The sequence below is a fragment of the Pecten maximus genome, chromosome 14, assembly GCF_902652985.1.
Source record: "Pecten maximus chromosome 14, xPecMax1.1, whole genome shotgun sequence".
Lineage (NCBI taxonomy): Eukaryota > Metazoa > Mollusca > Bivalvia > Pectinida > Pectinidae > Pecten > Pecten maximus.
This window is the reverse complement of record NC_047028.1, coordinates 7,080,952-7,103,083: the sequence shown is the minus strand read 5'-3', so window position 1 is coordinate 7,103,083 and position 22,132 is coordinate 7,080,952. Positions and strand designations below refer to the sequence as shown.

At 38.4% G+C, this 22,132-nt stretch overlaps 2 protein-coding genes across 2 annotated transcripts; one reads left to right on the top strand and one right to left on the bottom strand.

Annotated features, from left to right (window-relative positions):
- The first annotated feature begins 5,833 nt into the window (after positions 1 to 5,833).
- On the top strand, positions 5,834 to 9,648 carry LOC117342823. Its single transcript, XM_033905081.1, has 4 exons — positions 5,834 to 7,306; positions 7,617 to 8,443; positions 8,747 to 8,895; positions 9,245 to 9,648. Exons 1-4 carry the CDS (start codon positions 6,079 to 6,081, stop codon positions 9,594 to 9,596), a joined length of 2,556 nt encoding a protein of 851 aa, XP_033760972.1. The 5' UTR covers positions 5,834 to 6,078; the 3' UTR covers positions 9,597 to 9,648.
- Positions 9,649 to 20,184: 10,536 nt separating this feature from the next.
- On the bottom strand, positions 20,185 to 20,739 carry LOC117341722. The gene has a single exon (XM_033903586.1). The coding sequence runs from the start codon at positions 20,737 to 20,739 to the stop codon at positions 20,185 to 20,187; it is 555 nt and encodes a 184-aa protein (XP_033759477.1).
- Between the last annotated feature and the right edge of the window lie 1,393 nt (positions 20,740 to 22,132).

The window sequence follows — 22,132 nt, the reverse complement described above, 5'->3', positions numbered from 1 at the left end:
TTTTCCTGATAAAATACTGCCCAGCGAAAGCAAAACGATTTCTACGGTTCTTAACTCTCTCCAAGTAGAACTTTGTAATTTCTCCTCCTCATTCCACATTAAGTGTACTACATTCTTGTCAGAACCTACTGTGAAACCCGCACCGGCGAAACCACTCGCATCTGTAAACACTATACTTTCTGGTGTATTGTGTACCTTAGTAACGGGATTACTCGGAATACCCTCTAGACTCCCCAACCAAAAAGTTAGTTCATTTACTGCCTGAGATGATACACGAATCCCTGTGACAAACAAGCATAGACAAATGCCTTGTCATCAGCTGACAAATACTACCTAGAGCAGGTTTAAAGGATATTATCTTTCCTACTACCGAAGCTAAGTCTCTTGCCGTTAAACGGATTTTTTTATGTTGAAAACTCTCAATCAGTCTTGTAATTGAAACTACCTTTTTTCTAGGAATCTCTAAATGTCCAGTCTCCAAATTCCATAAGAAACCCAACCAAATGATTTGCTTAGTAGGAATGAACTGCGATTTTTCAAAATTTGGCACAAATCCTGAACTTAAAATAGAATCTCTAACGAACTGAGAAAACCGAGTACATTGAATTTTTCCCGCGCACCACCAACCATCATCTAAATATACCACAATGGGAATTCTATGCATACGCCAATATTTTACAAGTACGCGTACAACCTTGGTAAAAATGTGACCGGCTGAACTGAGGCCGAAAGGTAAAACAGTAAACTCGTAATAACTTGTATCATTCCCAGTTTTCCAAGAAAACCCAAGAAATTTCTGATGTTCAGAATGAATATCAATATGATGATAGCCATTTTTGTGATCAAACTTGCACATATAAAAACCTTGCCGCGCATAATGTAATGCCTCGTTCACACCCTCAAATTTGACCTTCATCTTTTCGACATATTGATTAACGTGTCTCAAATCGAGAACTAATCTCTTTTTGCCTGTACTGTTGACAGAAATTGTTAAAGGATTGCAAACATAAGGACGATCGACTTGCTTTATACACCCAGCCTTTAGAAGTTCAGATATAGCTTCAACTACAAATTCAGAATTATTGATGGCAGATCGATTATTTTTCAAGATTTTTGGACATGGATCACTTTCAAATCGAATTCTGTAACCATCTTTTACAGTATTCAGAATAAAACTAGGAGCTTTTAGCACATCTTGCCAATATAAAACATGGTTTTTTAAACGTGACTTTACAGTAGTGTGACTTTTCTTAAACTCATAATCTCTAGTTTCAAAATACTCAAATTTATCAGCAAATGACGACCCTCGGTTGACCTCTGGAGCCTCCTCACTTCGATGCGAAGTTACTGAGGACGGGGACGGTAGGCTGCTGTGTGCCGAAAGCTCCACCGGCTGCAGAGGCTGCAGGCATGATCGCAGAGACGGGGCAATTCCTCGCGAAGTGTCCTGGTTGTCGGCAGTAGTAACAGAGCATGTGTTTAGACCTGTTGACGCTCTGTCCAGTTTGCTGTTGAAATGACCTGTTAAAGCCACGAAAAAAGTCATTTGGCACAAAATTACCCTGTTGACCCCTGCCAGCTGGTTTTCTATCGTAGGGCTTTCCCCGACTGACGTTCGCGCGCTTCCTAGTGGCCCTATTAACAGCAGCACGTAACTTAATAGCGTCGTCATTGTCGTCAGCAAGAGGATGGTCCAAATACTCGTGCACGGTATCCCAGCCATGGCGGTCGGCGATTTTTAACAGTTTATTTCGGTGTTTTAAGGCGTCGCACTCCTCCTTTAAAATCTTGCCGAAATCGTCAGAATGAAAAGAATTAAAGGCACTCTCCAACTTAGAAAGACCCGCTAACCTCTCCGTGTTAAAAGCAAACTGAAGTTTATGCCCTTCGTGCTTAAACTCGTAACTTTGGTCTCTAAATTCCCAACGGCCTGTGTGGCGGACGTACCTCGTACACTGTTTAAAATTTCCTGAGTCTGTTTTTGTAACACTTTTTGAAGAGTGGTACTAAATAATGAAACAGCGTCCTCGTTACTAACAATGTTAATATTATCACTGACGTTAGCACTAGGCTCCTCGTCTACATGTAGAACATTATCCTCATGGATAGAAAGCAAATCTTCCTCGGATTTAGTGCCCACATTAGCCATTCCAGCGGTGATATAAATCAACGTGTATGGAGTGTTGAGCAACGAACTCGAAAGACCGCATAGAGCACGTGCGTGCCTTATATTAGCCCTACACCACGTGACATCCACCCTGATGACCACCCTATGAACTACCGAATACTTACGAAAACAACCGAACTTAATTTCATGTAACTTTTTGTTTGTTTTATTTGTGTCTTGATAAAGGGACAGTCTGTCTCGAAAATTTGACATAATTTGTCCGTACTATCGATATTACTAACATTGACCATATATATATATATATCAGGAGCTTTTATATAGAACGGCATATGTGAACTACAAAAAAGATCACATGATGTTAAACTGGAAATATGTTGACACAGACACGCAATGTCATTTACCGTTTAGCTCTCTTAGGGCTTCTGTCCTCTGCCTCAGTTTGAAGGTCGATGCACTTTCAATGCACATGTGACTCACAAGTTAAGATTATATCACAATTTTTTTTAAATGCAATTAGTGTACCCAGGATCTGTAATTCAATAAGGTGACTTGATCGATCCTCTGCAAATTACAAAATTATGTTTAAAAATGATAGTTTATTAGTAATTGTAAAATGATGATCCTGAAATTATGAGTGGGATCTGTCTCCATGTGTATGCATATTGAAATTTATAATAATAAGTAAAACATGGTTTGGTTTCATTCTGTTTGTTATTCTGGTATTGAAGTTATGTAGAACAGACAAATCAACAATTACATTGTAGAATACTTATATTGATTTCAATTGTTGATCATGACATTAATATTGTACTATTTACATATCTATAAAATCTCTAAAATATATTTTGAAATTCTGCGGCAAAACTGGTTTAAACTGTCCTTGTTTTACACACACTGTTTCACCATCCGCTGTCTGTGAAAGGAAGCACTACATATTCAGTTGCACTGTATGGTAGCACTAACTGAGCTGGTAATGGTCCTGCATGATGTTCATGCTGAAGGACTGACAACTTTTCTTCAGTTCCCCTTGAGATATTTTGTTTTTCAGACAGCCTTCTTATAATTTGTTGCAAAGGGCTTGAAGGTCTGCGGATCATTCTTTTCAACTGATGCAGAACATTTTCAAAGGGGAAGCATGAAACATTGTGAAGAGATCCAAATTTCTTTGCATCTGCAGCTAAATGGGCTAATCCATGCACATTATATACAAGATATTCCTTCCCATACAGGTCCCCAAAATGCTGTACAAAAGTCACCAGAAGCTTATGAGCATAATCATTATATGCACATGAAAGATAAGAATTCAGAAGAATGTGAACAGCAGCTGAAAGCAACATGAAATTTTGGTAAATTGCTTTGTCTACTACATTCAGTAACAACAGCGGGCCAGTGTAGAGTAGAAACTGGCGGAATTCTGTAGCCTTCCATCTATCAAGTTCATTTAATGACCTAGGCTTGCGGGAAAATTCACGTGGAATGTGTGTTTGTAGATGAACTAACATTTCAGAAATCATTCCAATGGCGTTAGCACCTATTCTACACCTTAGAGGACCTCTGATCCACATGAGGAGGCGTTTTACCACACCCAAACACACAAGATGCATATACTCATATGGAAATTGGGATACCATTCTTAAGAGTCTGCATCATCTGATGAGACCGAATTAGAATCATCATCACTTTCCACTTGCTGTGACATTATCTTTTCCAATTCTGTATCTAAATCATGTATAGGTGTCTCATGTTCATTGACAGCTGTTGAATCAACATGGGAGACCCTGATCATCATCAGATATACTGTTCTGGACAGATATTGAATCATGGGAAACCTGGTCAGTTTCAGGGTCAATATCTACATGACTAGTAGATTGATGTTGATTTGTGTCTGACCCAAAGCTTGCATTTGTACTTGTGGATTCAGGATTTCAACACTGCTCAAAATCCGTCTTCGTTTTGTCCAATATTTCTCCATAGTCAAGATATAAATTATACTGTTTGTACATCAGTAGTAACAGAATGCCTTAATAATAACTAACTGTAATGATCCAATTATAAATTAATATCAAGTTCATTTTGGCCCGATTGTTTTGGAGTTTGCATGTCTATGTGTTAAAATGGCTATGTACGATTTATGGAGCTACACGTATAATATACGATCGACCGGCCTGTTAAAACAAAAAAAAAGTACATTGTATTTTCACGTGTGTCTGTCGAAGTGTCTTACCTGATGATATCCCATTTTTAACAACAATACTCGGTTCACATGGTTTAGAAGATTAGGATTTTACACAAGCCCGGAGCTAGCCTGTTTACATGCAGCTGGTAGTGGCGCCATTTTGTTTAGTCACATGACAATGCAGTCACGTGATATATGAATTTTAAAAACCGACCCATATATTATATTCTTACGGATATTTTCATTTATCTAACATGCAGTTTGTGAATACAAATATTTTGTATAGGGTTTGACAAAGAGAGAAAGTTTCAAACATAATATATTACACTGTACAGTACATTGTATATATCATAAGCATGTACATTTAAATTTGTATAATTTACGATATGGTTCTGAATAAGGTTGACAAACGCTTGCAAATTTTTTGTTTTCCTTGTAAATATGTATTTCATATGCATGAACCTCTTTGTTAGTTATATTTGCCAAATAGATTCAACAGATATACTTTGTGAACTTTACCTCTTTTTGGTTTATTTTGTTTAACGTCCTATTAACAGCTAAGGTCATTTAAGGACGGCCTCCCGTGCGTGCGACATGCATGCGTGTGGCGAGTGCGTATGTGTATTTTGGGAGGCTGCGGTATGTTCGTGTTAAGTCTCCTTGTGATAGGCCGGAACTTTTGCCGATTTATAGTGCTACCTCACTGAAGCATACTGCCGAAGACACCCAGCAGCACACCTCATCCGGTCACATTATACTGACAATGGGCGAACCAGTCGTCCCACTCCTAATATGCTGAGCGCTAAGCAAGGAGCAGCAACTACCATTTTTAAAGACTCTGGTATGTCTCGGCTAGGGGACAGAACCCAAAGCCTTCCTCACAGCGGCGAACGCTCAACTAATAGCCAAAAGTGAGGCATTGTCAAGGGAGACATTAGGAAGAAGAAAGTTGTTCAGAAAGAAGAGAAAAGATAAGATCCCAAATTTAGTCGCCTCTTACGATCATGCAATGGGGGCTGCAGGTACAATTCTTACGCCCTACCTGCACTCACTAAAGTGCTGAAACCATCAGATATCCTTGAAACAATAAATTTAAATATATCTACAATGTACTGTGATATGAATGTTACAATATATTACTAACAACAAAAGATAGAAAAAAAAATACTTGCATTATGGTTCTGATGCTACATTTTCACAGATATCCACGCAGCTCAACAAAACAGTATAGATCTGCAGTCTCTAATTTACAAACACGTGTGGTCAGTTGCAAATGTAACTGGTAATGATGGTATACACACAAAGGAATGGGATACTTTGGCGGGAATCAGTCACGTGACTGATAGAATCTGCTGTACATGTGGGTACCATCAATAAATATGAGTGGACATGGCAGCACAGGATGTGTATACCCCATAGTGTGACCTACAGGATGTAACACCTAGGGCTAGGATTTAGTAAAGTCGTAAACACTTTACTAATGTTGTAAAATTCCTCATATACATGTACATCTGCATGGTCAGCAGGGACTTTCCTGCCTATATAAATGGTACCGAATATCGGCACCGTTCCCAATTAGAAAAAACAATAAAAATTCCCAATCCGGAAAAAAAAAATCCCAATCTTGCTGCCGATTTTCTCAAATCCGGATTTTATTACTTTCGTTTTGTTTGTTATAAATCACCGAAATCTGTATCGCTTGAGCGTTTGAATAAGAAAGGAACATAGTATTGTTATTTACAAGCGTTCAAATGATGTATCCGCTAGAAACAAAATGTCTCACAACGGGAAGTATTATGTGAGGAAGGTTCCGAAAAATAAGCCAAGTTCGACGCTTATATCAGCGTTTTTTTCAAAACGACAAAAACTTGATGTTAGTGTCGATGCACCAAGTAATGACGAGACAGAGTGCAAACCGACTGACGTCGGTGATAATAACATTAACAAATTGTGTGATGAAATAAAATCCGTTACTGGCGATAGCGACGGCGCAAATATCTGCAAACAAAGTGAAACAGTTTCAGTGGAAGTAGCTGTACAGACTCCAGTCGCTATGGTTGCCTCCACGACTACCACGCCACTTCAAAAGAAAGTTCAACTCAGGGAGACACGGGCCGAGATTGATTTTAAGCCAGCTCACAGTAACATAGATCGGCGGCGATTTGACATGAACAGATATACTGTCAACTATCCTTGGCTTTACCACACCTCGGAAAAAGGATACCTTTGTAAGTTGTGTGAATTAACATATGGCAGTAACTGTTCAGATTCAAGCTCTATGAGTGTGATAAGTGTTACGTCTCCATTTATCTCCCCAGGCCTTGAGACATTGGGTACACATCCATCTCGATTATTAGATAAGCATGCAAACAGTACCCCACATCTGAAGGCATCCAAAATAAATGCAGAAGTGAAAGTGAAAATTGGTTTGAAACAAAAAATGTCTGTACTGGAACAGTTGTCAATGAAAAATGAGTCTGATCTTAAAGCTGAAAAAGAAAGGAATGCAAGTGTGTTGAAAAAACTGTTTCAATCAATATACTTTATCATCAGGAAGAAATGGGCCCAAACAAATTTTGAAGATTTTGTGAGATTTGTTGCAAGTTTAGGTGTAGAGGATATTGCCAGGCATATTGAAATCGCACCACCACAGGCTACTTACCTATCAGTTAAAACTGCCACAGAATTAATTGAATTAATAGGGGAGAACATTGAGCAAAGCCTACTGGACTCTCTACGCAAAGCCCCATTTTACAGTTTGCTAGCTGATGAGAGCACCGACGAGGCCAACAAAACACAATTATCTGTGTTTTGCCGCTGGTACCATGAAAGTCACTCCAATTTCACAGACCACTTCATGGGTTTGGTTGAAGTTCAAAAGACAGACAGTGCCACCCTGATGGATGTCCTCCACGGTTTTCTCATAGCAAAAGGGATACCCATTGAAAAATGTCGGTTTGTTGCCTTTGATGGCACCAACTCGATGAGTGGCATTCGTACTGGTAAGTATACTATTCAATAAAAAATGAACTTGTAAAAATAATAACATGAGAAAGAGAAATAAAAACAACAACATTAGATTAAGTCAAAGATGAGCACTTTTAAGATTACTGCCTATATCCTCAAACTGTCTCCATGATCAAGTTAATAATTTATTATTATTAGTTACAGTGGGATTCACTCTGTCACTATGACTGTGTTGAAATATTAATTGATTATTTAAATTATATTGTAAATATTGTTAAATAGTATACATGCTCATTTATCAATATTTTTCTACATATCTGAAACATTTCATTTCCAATTTTGTAGGTCTTCAAAGACGATTTAGGAACTATGCACCAAAGAGCCTGTACATCAACTGTCGCTGTCATCGCCTTGCCCTCTGCCTTAAACATTTGATGAAAACATTTCCTTTACTTGTTGAGGTAGATGAGGCTTTACTTGCGATATGGAAATTGTTCAAGTACTCCCCGCAAAGGTTTGCTGTGCTGCAAGATGTTCAAGTTGTATATGGCATGGACAAGTTGATGTTGATCAGGGCTGCTACAACTAGGTGGTTGTCACATGGCAAAGCATGCGTAAGGTTTATTGAGAGGTACGAGTCGGTGCTTGATGCTCTGGACCAAATATACCAACAAAAACGTGAACCAGAGGTATTTGGATTGAGATCTATTCTTGTACAGAAAAATGTTGTTGCCATGATCTGCGTGTTGAGTGATGTGTTGAAACCACTGAACCATCTCAGCCTCTACCTCCAGAAAACAGATGTTGTACTGTGCAATGTGGAAGAGAAAGTGAAAGCAACAGTAACTGACCTGGAAGTCATTAAAGAGACTTATCTTGAATTTCAAGAGAACAATCAGATTGGGGATCAGTTATATGTCAGTCGTCTTTCAGAGTTGCTTCTCATCATCAATGAAAGAACTGATCTGCAAAGGCGTCACAGAGGTCACCTTGAGAACCTTGACATCAAAGCATTTATTAAAGATGTTGCTGTTCCATTTATAGACAGTTTGATTGGAGAAATCAATGATGCTTTCTACATGCACCCTGTGTTTGATGCTTTTCGGAAGGCTCTGGATCCTAGTATGATCGAAGCCAATGCCAGTGCTGTTGATCTTCAAAACCATGGAAAGGTACTATAAATATCAAGTAGGCCTATATTCACTCCAGTTATGCTCTAGAATTAGAAAGAATTGAACTTGTTGATTTTTTAAATCTTTATTTATTGGAGACCAACACAGTCCTTGTTCAATTTAAATACAATAACTGATCCTTCAATGATAGTTTTTGATTCATTATTAATATAATCATTAACAATAAGTCAGACATTCACAGCTGTTTTGACAAGTATTAAAATGTTAATCATAATTAAACGCAGTTACCTCGACTCATCCTAGACATTTTCTGTTTATTGACTTAAGTTTTTTTTACCTTAGGAGGCATTGACTGTACTTTGTGGACACTATGGGGAACCTGGAGAGGACATTTTCCAAGGTCATGTGACAAGATGTGAGAGGGATCTTGATCCAGATGCAACTGAAGCTGAATACTGTGCCTTCAAGCATCAAATCAAAATCATGAAAAGGTCAGTACTAATCGAATAGGAAAGTTAAAAAAATAAAAAAGATTAATAATTAAGTATAATCAACATCATTTCATTACAATAACTCTTCATATGATAATAAATTTCCTGAACTACCAAAGACTTTACTGCTGAGTTTGATTAATAAAGACTATGAACCTGATCTTCACTAAAGGTTTATTAATCTGAAATAAAGTAGTTCTGTATTTGCTACATCACTTCAAAAATATTTTGTATAGGCTAATATAAAATTAATTTAATTAAATCATTTGTTCATTGACATGATCCATAATCATACATGTATTGCACATTGCAGAATTTTTGCAAAAATCATGAAATAATTTTTTTACAGAATGAAAGCCAGAAATCCACAGCCTTCCAATAGTAATGAGGGTGACCAGGTTAACAATCTGCTGTCAATGTTTTTAAAAGTCTCTGGGGATCCTGTACTCCAAGAATCTTTTCCAATGATGTGCAAGCTTCTGTACCTGGTGAACATTATTCCAGCATCAACGGCCTCAGTGGAGAGGAGCTTTAGCCAAATGGCTTTGCTAAAAACCCCAATGCGCAGCAGATTGAGTTGCAAGTCAATTAATGCAATAATGCGCATTAACATAGAGGGAGCCAGTACCCTGACGGAATATGAATTAGAACAACTTGTTCAAAACTTCAAACTTGCAAAAGATCGGCACTTGTCCCTGTAAAGTACATTGTACAAGTGTAATATCAGTGATTAAAACATCAAAACAGTATTAATTGGTGTTAAAGTTGTTTATTTTGTAATACAGAAAGTTTTACAAATTTTCCCAATTACCCCCTTTTACGACGTAATTTTCCCAATTTGATGATTTTTGGCGATTCCCAAAATACCCAGGAAAGTCCCTGGGTCAGTGTATAATATGTACATATGTCATTAAATTAAACTATGAATAAAAAAGTTATTTAGTTTCGTTTAGAATTTTATTTTACATTTAAAATCCTGAGATAAAATATCAAACACAAGTTTCTATACATTTTTATTTCATATTTATTCAATTTCCATTTGAAAATTTCATTATCATTATTTTATTACAACATGATTTAAAACAAAATCATGATTTTGGTCTGATGTTGGGCCAACGTCAATACGATGTTGGCAGAATAACCGTTAATTTGATACAGTTGGGCCAACGTCAATACGATGTTGGCAGAATAACCGTTAATTTGATACAGTTGGGCCAACGTTTAACCAATGCATGCAGGCCAACCGTTGGGCATGATACGTCGTGCCAACAGAGGCACGCCAACGCCGACGGTCACCCAACCGTACGATCATCAGCCAACGTTGGGCCAACGTCGTCATGCTATCTGGGGTGTCCCCCACCTCCAAAGGGGTTATATACCGCATCCCATTAACTACACCAACAACAAACCTCATGTCAATCAATAATGTAAAAAATGCTAGTAGGATGTACAATAAAACAAACAAAAACACAACATCAATCTTGTTAGAATTTAATTCTCCCACACTACCAAGGGAAGTAGTTTTTAATCAAATTACATACCCTGTTACAAAATTTAACGCTCCACGAACACAACAACACCGACAAAAACAAACCAAAACAAACACAGGCCCCGAGACACACATCAAACCCTCCTCCACTAATACAACAAGTACGTCACTATACTCCGACATTGTCAGAAACAAACACACAGAAACCACCAAAACACAACCCAAACAAACAGGTGTATATGTCACGGCAGAATTTTTAGGCAAAAGTATACTTATAGCCCGTGACACACACATAACAGATAGGGAGTCAATCCATAAGGTTCGCGACCTCATCAACAAACAAAACGGGCACGTGACCGCAGACAGTACACCCACCAACTCAATCTACACCCAAATCAACACAAACAACACCAACAACACAACCTTCACCACCAACAACACCGATCCAATTACCACAAACAACATCAACAGAAACACCGTCGCAACATTTCATACACCTACTTGTCAGCTCCGAGGAGCTAGACAACTCAACAATATCCAAACCTAGAACACCGGTAGGTATGGGTTGGTACAAAACACTACAAACAGACAAGACATCCATAAACAAACAACAAACACCCTCACGACCTAACACAAGATCAAGGGCCAAACAAACAAACACGCTAACAAGAACAGGACACAGCAAACGCAAACTACAGTACAAAAAATACTAGAAGCCACATAGATCAACAAAACAAACATAGCCGCCCTTCACTTTCAATAAAGTCCTAAATGACCAGTCCGGCCTCACTGTTATGCATTGGAATGCAGGAGGTCTCGGGCCCAATATTTCAGAATTAAAATCCTTCCTCAATGACAATTCCCCGGATGTTCTTTGTATTCAGTATTACGTTACTCTCCTTGACGTTCTATTTATGTCACAAAGTTAACATAATCTATTCGTACATATATGTATTTTACCATTTTTAACCAACTTTTTAGGTCACCTGAGACAAAGTCTCAAGTGACCTATTCTAATCCCCTTTTGTCCGTCGTCGTGCGTCGTCCGTCGTCCGTCGTGCGTCGTCCGTCGTGCGTCGTGCGTCCGTAAACAATTCACATTTTCAACTTCTTCTCCAAAACCCACAAACCAAATTCTATGAAATTTTGCAGGAAGCTTCTATAGCTAAAGGTCAACCAAAATTGTAAATTATATGGTCCCCACCCCCCAGGGGCCTGAGGGGCGGGGCCAAAAAGGGTCAAATTGACTAAAACTTCAAAAATCTTCTTCTCTACTCTCAGATATGCTGGAATCAAACACTCTTCATAGATGGAAGGGTCTTAAGGTGCTTTACCAAAATTGTAAATTTCATGACCCAGGTGTTTCACGTTTACCCCTGGGGAGGGGCTAAACTTTACTATAGTTTATATAGGGAAATCACATTTTTGACTTTAATTTATTTTATTTCTATTGGGATTCATTCTAATTTTGTAAACATTGTCAGCATGGGATGACAGTTTGATGGCATGCACATGTTGGCCCTGACTGACCCCCAGGGGCTGATGGGCGGGGCTAAAAAGGGCCAAATTGACTAAAACTTCAAAAATCTTCTTCTCTACTCTCAGATATGCTGGAATCAAATACACTTCATAGATGGCTTGGTTTGAAGGTTCTTTACCAAAATTGTGAATTTCAGGACCCTGGGGTCTCAAGTTTGCCCCTGGGGTGGGGCTAAACTTTACTAAAGTTTATATAGGGAAATAACATTTTTGACTTTTATTTCTATTGGAATTCATTCTAATTTTGTAAACATTGTCACCATTGACGTGTTACTATAGTTTATATAGGTAAATCACATTTTTTAATATGCATATGTTGGCCCTGACTGACCCTAGGGGCTGATAGGGAGGGGGGGGGGGGGGGGGGGTGGCAAAAAGGGTCAATTAAATAAACTGAAATAATTCAAATCTCAGGTGACCGTTAAGGCCCATGGGCCTCTTGTTTGTCATAATGATCTAAATATACAATTCGAATGCTTTTAAAAATGACAAATTTTATCTGATTTTCCGAGCCATGTCGGAATTAAAGGCAACGAAATTGTTGACTGCCAAGCAAAACATGCTTTAAAACTGCAACAAACAAATATCAAAATACCCTATACAGATTTCAAATCTATAATTGGTTCTGCCATCCAGAGTAAATGGCAGCAATGCTGATCTCTCGAGACGAGCAACAAACTTTTTAAAGTACAACCGAAACTTAAAACATCAACACCAAGTCGGAAGGATCGTAGACAGGAAATCGTCCTCTCTCGGCTCCGTACCGGGCACACATATCCTACTCATTCCTTCTGAAACGAGAGGATCCACCGGTTTGTTACGCATGTGATGCTCAATTCACAGTGGGGCATTTTTTAATAGAATGTTCCGATTTCAAGCACATTCGCGATAAATACTTTCGAGTCCCGGATATGAGAACCCTTTTCAGTTCCGTGGATTCGAAAACAATATTTAGCTACTTGAAAGAAATCGATCTATTTTATAGACTTTGATATCTTTTACGTTACTCTCTTTGACGTTCTATTTATATCACATAGTTGACATAATCTATTCGTACATATATATATTTTACCATTTTTAAGCAACTTTTTATCATAATGATCTAAATATACAATTAGAATGCTTTTAAAAATGACAAATTTTATCTGATTTCAACGTTAAAAATAGGAAAAACAATAGTATATTGTTTGGCCCTAAATGACCCTAGTTGTCGATGGGCCGTAAAACATAAACAAACTATCAAGTAATGGTATTGGACCAACATCAGAGCGTGTTAAAGCTGTTGTTGAGGCGACAGAGCCTACATCCGCGTCGGAAATAAGGAGTTTCCTCGGATTGGTGAATTTTAGTGCTAGGTATATCCCTCAATTAGCAACGGTATCGGAACCTTTGAGGAAGTTAACATTTGGTTTGGTTTGGTTTATTTTGTTTAACGTCCTATTAACAGCTAGGGTCATTTAAGGACTCTCCCGTGCGTGCAACATGCATGCGTGTGGCGAGTGCGTATGTGTGTTTTGGGAGGCTGCGGTATGTTCGTGTTAAGTCTCCTTGTGATAGGCCGGAACTTTTGCCGATTTATAGTGCTACCTCACTGAAGCATACTGCCGAAGACACCCAGCAGCACACCCCACCCGGTCACATTATACTGACAACGGGCGAACCAGTCGTCCCACTCCTATTATGCTGAGCGCTAAGCAAGGAGCAGCAACTACGATTTTTAAAGACTCTGGTATGTCTCGGCTAGGGAACAGGGCCCAAAGCCTTCCTCACAGGGGCGAACGCTCAACTAAAGGCCAAAAGTGAGGCATTGTCAAGGGAGACATTAGGAAGAAGTTGTTCAGAAAGAAGAGAAAAGATAAGATCCCAAATTTAGTCGCCTCTTACAATCATGCAATGGGGGCAGCAGGTACAATTCTTACGCCCTACCTGCAGGGCATAAAGTTAGGGCATAAAGTTAACAAAGAAGAATGTTGTGTTCACATGGAGAAAAGAACAACAGGACAGTTTTGAAAAGTTGAAGGGAAGTCTAGTCAAGGCAGAGACACTAGGACATTTCAAACTTGACGCGAAAACACCAGTGGTGACGGATGCTAGCAACGTTGGACTCGGAGCAGTACTCATTCAGTACGAATGAAATGATCCAAAAGTAATTTGTTACGCCAGCAAAGCACTGTCAGATATGGAACGGAAGTACTCGACTACAGAGAAGGAAGCACTTGCTGTAGTATGGGCTTTGGAGAAATTTAGGTTATATCTCTACGGAATCCAGTTTGAGTTGATCACAGATCATAAACCACTTGAGGTATTATACGGACCCAGGTCGAAGCCAAATGCAAGGATTGAGCGATGGATAATGCGTTTAATGCCTTACACAATTACTGTAAAGTATCAACCTGGAAAGAGCAACCTCGCTGACGCCTTATCACGACTTGTTACTAAGGACAGAGATGCTGAACCCGTACGAAACAAGCTAGAGTCTGAAACTATAAACTTTGTTCGGTTTATAGCAAGGGAAGCAACTCCTACTGCATTGTCTATTAGAGAGGTAGAATAGGCCTCCAAAACAGATGATGAACTGTGTGCTGTTAGGAAGTGCTTGAGTGCAGGTCGATGGGACAAGTCATGTACACAATACTACCCAATCAGAGGTGAGGTATGTCAACTAGGCTATTTAGTGCTACGAGGTACGAGGCTAGTAATACCACAAGTGTTACAGCTGAAGTGTATCAAATTGGCTCATCAAGGACATTTAGGTGTTGTTGGGACCAAGCAACAACTGAGAACAAAAGTATTGTGGCCGCACATGGACAAGGATGTCGAGAAATACGTGAAAACGTGTCATGGGTGTCAGATTGTTGACGGCAGTACACGTCCAAAAGAAATCACACCAACACGATTGCCAACAGGACCGTGGCAGGATGTGGCTATAGATTTCATGGGACCATTACCATCGACATTACATACTAGTTGTAGTCGATTACTACAGTCGTTATGTTGAAATTGATGTTACGAAGGACACGTCAACTGAGAAAGTTGTTGATATTCTGGTTTGGTTTACTGTCGAAGACACCCAGCAGGACACTTTGGTTTGGTTTGGTTTATTTTGTTTAACGTCCTATTAACAGCTAAGGTCATTTAAGGACGGCCTCCCGTGCGTGCGAAATGTATGCGTGTGATGAGTGCGTATGTGTGTTTTGGGAGGCTGTGGTATGTCTAAACAAGATCCGGATGACGAGTCTTTTCCTATGAGAGTGTTGTATGAAAATGGTTGGTATATTTTTGTGTGATAAAATGATATACATTTGTATTACAGTCGATAAAGTGTATAAACGATCAAACAATTTAACTTGCACATAGCACAGTGTTTGACATTAATGGACAACCAGTGTGAGATAGCCCCTACAAACTTATTTTATTAGGCCATCAGGACCATCAGATATAATTTTAGGTGGTCATTGCTTAGATTAAGCACTCTTCCACAAGTGGAAATGCCACGGCGCCGGGTAGGTTCGCCCTTGTCACTCGTTCCTGCAACTTCGCTTACCAAGGGTCACTCAATACGATACTCTCCTTGAGACCCTTGGCGGATCTCATGTCAAAATCGAAGTTCCCTCAATTCAGTTGACCAATCAAAACGCGTGTTTAAATATCAACAACATGCGCCTTTATTCTTGGCTTATTAATCACATGTACATAGAGTTTAACGTCTTCATCTGCATTTAGGAGCATGCAGAATTAAGTGATTGTCTATCCAGGCTTGATGGACGGTCTCACAAGCCAGCTTTTAATTGACCGGTTTGGTTTATTGTTTAACGTCCTATTAACAGCTAAGGTAATTTAAGGACGGCCTCCCGTGCGTGCGACATGTATGCGTGTGATGAGTGTGTATGCGTTTTTTGAGAGGCTGCGGTATGTTCGTGTTAAGTCTCCTTGGTTGTATTCGATTCAGCAACTCTACAGTGACTCGGGTTTTGGCTTGCACATGCGCTCTATCTAACAACCCGTGTATCGAATCGAACGGACCGGAAGAGGGTAGAGCGAAAACAACATGGCGGACAGAAACATGGTCATGAGCTTACTACCGGTAATTATTGATGATATCATGGACATAGAAGAAGAACTATCAATTATGGATGAAGAAGAGATCGAAGAACTCGTGTTGGTCAATGTTGGAAGTACAAACCGCAGAATTATCCCAAAAGTTATTGGGTTTGCAGAGAAAGTGATACCCCAATACACGGAGACAGACTTCCGACGTGACTTTCGTGTTTGTAAGAATACTTTTGAAAGACTTATTGCTGAGCTTACGCCTGCTATTGAATACACAATACGGGAAAGTGGAAAGGAAGGACTTCCGGTAAGGAAACAACTGCTAGTGTATTTGTGGTACATAAGCAATCAGGACAGTATTAGAGAAATTAGCCGTTTGTTTGGTGTGTCAACATCAACCGTCCACAGATGTATTCGACGAGTTTCAAAGGCATTGTGCAGCATGCGCCAGCATATCATTAGGTGGCCAGATTTTGGCACCCAAGGCCTAATATCTGAAGCTATATCTGAACGTGTTGGTCTTCCTAACGTCGTGGGTTTTATCGATAGGACACATATTCGTTTAAGTCAGATTCCCAATGGCGATACCGATTACATCAACCGCAAAGGATATCCATCTATTGTACTGCAGCTGGTTGTAGATGATCAACTTCTCATCACAGACTGTTATGTTGGATGGCCTGGTTCAACACATGATGCCAGAGTGTATCACAATTCACCGTTGCATGACAAACTAGTGAGAAGGGATATTCTTGGACAAGACAACTTTATCATAAGTAAGATTATTGAATTGTTTGGTCTGTTTTAAAATTCTTAAATGTCTTCATCAACAGTTATGGTGTGGTCCTTAAAGTTTAAAGAACCATCATTATGTGGGAAACAATATTGGTCTCTTTGTTTCCTTGCAATTATACAGTGATTGATGATCTAGTCCGAAGGGTTTCCGACTACTGCAAATATGGAAATTTACGTGCAGGGTAAATTTACTCTAATTATGCGAATGTTACTTTACTGCGAAAAATTCTCCCACGTGAATATCATGTAATGCGCTAAATAAAAATGCGAAGGTACAGTATATGATCGCAAAATTTACCCCCACGCGTATTGTTTACCTATCGAAATCGTGAAATTAACCCCCCACGGTAAATAACCATGTTTACAGTATCTGATCGGCTGTATATTAATATCTGAAAATAGATTAATTATAAAGTACACAGTTAATAATAGCATTGTACAAATAAATTTCAGGTGATGGAGCTTATCCACTTTCAACATCATTGATGACACCCTTTAGGGACACTGGAACATTGACACAGCCACAGAAGCGATATAATCGCATAGTTTCATCTGTACGGCAAAGTGTTGAGAGAGCAATTGGCCATTTGAAGAGCAGGTTCAGAAGGCTCAGAGATGTGTACTGCAGCGACGTAGCCAGTGTATGCGACCTGATCATGTCAGCCTGTGTTTTGCACAATCTTTGCATCCTTTGTGATGATGGAGTGAATGATTATTTTGAGGATCCAATCATTAACAACGTTGTGAATAATTACCCAGCTGTGTATAGAGACACAGCTGCTGGTGTGGCAAAAAGAAATAACCTTGTTGATTTGTTATCTGGACAAGAGTGAATGTTTAATTCAATACATCCAAGAAACTTCATACTCAACTGAGATAGAACCAATTATGCTACATTCTGTTTCAGATTTAATATGTGAAAATAAAGCATTACTGAAATCTGTGAAACATATCTGACATGTATTTTCTGTTTATTTACTATGCATTATGCAATTGCCAATTTGACTCGATATAAATCTACCCCTTTTTAGTCCCCTGCCGTTTGAAAAACGGGGGGACTATAGGTTTACCCTCCGTCCGTCCGTCCGTCCTTCCGTCAGTCCCTCCGTCAGTCCGTCCGTCTGTCTGTCTGTCACGCAACAGTTGTCCGGACAACTCCTAAAGTACTACTCCGATTTTAATGAAACTTGGTATACATGATCAGTATAACATGTAGTTGTGCGTCCCACATTTTTTTTTTCAGAAAAAATAATTTTCAAAATGGCCGCCAGCTTCTCATTGGTTGAGGCTTGTCCGGACAACTCCTCCTAAAGTACTACTCCGATTTTAATGAAACTTGGTATACATGATCAGTATAACATGTAGTTGTGCATCCCACATTTGTTTTTTTCCAAAAAACATTTTTCAAAATGGCCGCCATCTTCTCATTGGTTGAGTGGGCAGGCAGGGGACTTGGTATTGCTGTGCAATACTATTCAACCTTGTTATATATGGGCCTTTTGGTTACAACAGAGCACACCTGTGACCTTGAATGTTAGTCAAGGTCAAAGGATTTATTTGAACAAACTTGGCAGCACTTCAAACATACTACAGGCCCAATATCAGGTCCCTGAGCCTCTTGGTTATTGAGAAGAAGTTGTTGAAATGGAAAAGTTGACGCAGACACCGTGCCACGGCATAAGTTCAAAAATTGAGGAAAAAAACACAACCAAGTGTGAAGTATATGGTACACGTCGTGCAACAGAGAATTATAAACAACAATCCACATACATTTGTATATTTCAACAAGTTCATATTTATTTAAAAACAAAAATAATGTAAAAATCATCTTCACAAACAAAACAAATTGTTTCTGCTTTTTCAACAATAAAATGATAAACATCCCATTAGAAAATTGGCCATAAAGAACAAAGTAATAAATTTTCTTTAACCTTACACTTTTGGGGGATTACAAGTAGTCTGTTTACAATGTCATACATGTAATAATGCCTACCTAGCACAATGAGATAAATAAAAATGTAGGTACACCAGGAATAAAATAAAATGTAAAAAAAAAAACTACATAAAAAGTGTAGTAAATACAACAAATACTTTTGTGAATTGAACAAAAACATCAAAACTCACCATAAAATAAAACAAATCACATACCTTGTACTTTATGTAAATAATATCATAATGACTTTCAAATGACTAGAATGTCCATTTAACACATATACATGGAAATTAAAATTTGTATTAAAGTAGATTGCAATCTGGTCATAAAGGACACATCCAATATTGTCTGCAGACACCCATACCTGTGCTTACTGGAAGAAGGTGCTAAGCACATCTTTAGTTATGCCAGTAGGGCACTGCCAACTATATGCACTTCTGTCACAACACAGCATTTTTGCAGGGATGGTGTCTATGATACTGTGGCCAAATGTAACTTGGCCTACAAGTTCATTTAGTAGTTTTGCCCACCAAATCGTGTCCTCCTCTGCGACAAGGACAGATCCAACAATAAATCTTAAAGATGGAATGTTTTTCAAAAACAATAATACTTGAGCTGGTGCGAGGCATGAGGTATGGGTTTGTGAGTATGCCGTCAACAATGGTAATCTAGCTAGATAACTGGCCAGCAGATTCATACATGACAAAACCTCTATTCCAACAAACTCTATTCTTTTCAATTTTTGAAGGGCTCCTAATTCGATAGCCTCACATATTTTGACAATGGTTGCAAGGTGTTGGGATTTATAAAACTTGTTGAAAAAATCCTTATTTATTTTCAATACCTCGAGACCTTCCATTTCTAACAGTGTTTCTATAAGAAGATCATCTGCCATAACATGTAAATGTGTTCGGCTTCTGTAGATGATATGTTTCAAGTGCTTATTTGTTTGGGCTAAGTTACAACAGTCTTCTGGTGACAAATAGCACAAAATTGAAACAAAAACATCTGCTGGAAGATCACTGAGACACCTGAAACATCAAGGTGAAAACCCATGTATTGGACAATAATCATTATTGAATCAGAGAACCAGTCATTTGATTTTAAAAGATGTGACATTTTAACTTTCAAAAACCTATTGCCAAGAGGCAAACTATATATTATAATATATATGATACATTTAATATGATATAATGTTTCTTTTGCTTTAATTTGTTCTATTTATTGACTTAAAATACCTCTCCCACTACGAGTTAAGGTCATAATGAAGGAATCCACTTTTTTCTTGACCTTTGAACTAAAATGACCCTGACCCTTGTGATCCAGTGATCTTTAACTTTATTAACATGATGCCTTGTTTAATTGACCTGTGAACCCAATGACCTTGACCTTGGAATTTTGTTAACATCATTTTAGGGATGGATGGACCACGGACGACAGGCGATTTGAATAACCCACCATCACTTGGGTCCAATTAAACAATCTATGATAAATCTGGCTTTTCAAGTACTTTCAAAAATCTCTCCAAAAGTTTGACTTTATCGTCATGCATCGACTTTAATACTTTCATTCTTTCCTCTTGCCTTTTTTCAATTTGCTCCAAGACACTTGCTGAGGATGCTGCTGGCCTTTTCCTCGTCTTTTTCCTCTGTGGTGTACTTGTAGAGGTGTCATCGACAGAAAGACTACACAATGTAGCCTCTGGGGTAGTTCCTGCTCTACAGCCGTACAGCTGATCAAACTCCTCAAAAAAACGGCAAGTCTTCGTTCCATTACCACTCTTATTGTTGTGGTCTTTGGCAGACTTGTAGTCTTTTTTCATAGCCTTAAACTTGTTGTCACATTGATCTGGAGTCGCAGTAATATTTTGTTCTTTAAGCATTGTGGAAATCTGCTTCCACAAGCTTTTGTGTGTTTTCATGGACCTAAATTCTCCATCCATGCTAATGCGATGGAGAAGCAGGGCCCTAGCTTCATCTTCTCGCCATGACTTGGCCAATGGAGGATCTGTAATGTACACACAATAGAAAAAGTTCATTATTGAAATATAAAACAAACAAAAACCAGCAAATTACAGACATCCATTGGAAATCATATCATGCCAAGAATGTACAGATGATGATTTTTTTTAATATGTAGGAATTAATTCTACACACTGTATTTTTGACATAACAACTGTATTCAACAATTAAATATTAAACTGCATTTGATGGTATTTATATAAACAAATTCAGAAATATCAGTGTTTTCGGTAGGTTATGAATCTGAACCCATACCCAAACTTGAAGTGACGAGTTGTGTAGCAGATTTGACCCAAACTAACTTTTTCTTTGATGTAGGTCAAAATTTACGGTAGTGTGACCTACCTAATTTTGATACATGACACACTTCCTAACACAGATGAACACTAAGAAGTTCCTGTGACAAGTAGCATAGGAGATATAGTTCGTACAAGATGAGTACAAAAAGACACACAGAAGGACACAAACAAAACTATAGTCCCGTCTGGTTCTTGATAGGAGACTAATAAAAAAAATCTCGAACACAAATACCTGAGTACAAAATGTCCTATTAAAAATCAGTTGAAGAGTTAACAATATTACTTATTGGACAAATGTCCGACCAAAGATATGCTGAAAGACCGATACGCTGCCAACAGTACCTCCAACCCCCATCCACTTCTACGCAAAAATAAATTTCAATGCTTTATACACGATTTAATATTTTCTTACTTTCCATAAATGTGTTTATATGCCTAATTTGCAAAGTTCTGGTCCAACAGTGATTATAGGAGATAATTCCATTTTTTTATAATTTCTGGGTATAATAGGGTGGGGGCCAAAAGGACCAAAACGGACCAGGTGAGCTAAAAACAAATTAAACAACAAAGTAAGCTAGGTTGGGAAAGGAAAACACAATTCTGTTTTCTTTTGACCTAGTACCTGTTTCAATGCTTTCTTCGATTTCCTTGCTGTTATCCAAACTGTTTTGATTTGTATCTGTAACAAAAACAAAGAACATTAAAGGTTATCAATATCTAATGGATCACATATTAAAGGTTTAAAGGTTAATATCAATATCTAATGGATCACATATAAGTACAAATGACTTAATCCCATTGTCGATTGATCATTATGACCGCTGTTAATATCGGAACTTACAAGAAATTGCATCAGCATTTCTCATAAGCAGAACAAGCTCTTGCTGAGCATCCCTTTTCACTTCTTGATCTGAAATGAAGAAAATTAATGTTATATAATATATTTATAGAAAAAAAATTAACAAACCGTGAACGATGAAGTACATGTATTTGTATTTTGTTGACGTTACAATATATGAAAGGGACATGTTCCTTTAAACATAAGCTAAATAGTCTGATTTCTGATTTATATCCCTCATCAACATGGTCCTACTGGAATTAACAACAGATG

Excerpts from the sequence above, each read along its gene's own strand:
- LOC117342823 (XM_033905081.1), top strand. The coding sequence starts at position 6,079 with ATGTCTCACAACGGGAAGTATTATGTGAGGAAGGTTCCGAAAAATAAG. Across the intron at positions 8,444-8,746 it reads ATCTTCAAAACCATGGAAAG|GAGGCATTGACTGTACTTTG; the intron begins GTACTATAAATA and ends TTTTTACCTTAG. Across the intron at positions 8,896-9,244 it reads CAAATCAAAATCATGAAAAG|AATGAAAGCCAGAAATCCAC; the intron begins GTCAGTACTAAT and ends ATTTTTTTACAG.
- LOC117341722 (XM_033903586.1), bottom strand. The coding sequence starts at position 20,739 with ATGAACTTTTTCTATTGTGTGTACATTACAGATCCTCCATTGGCCAAG.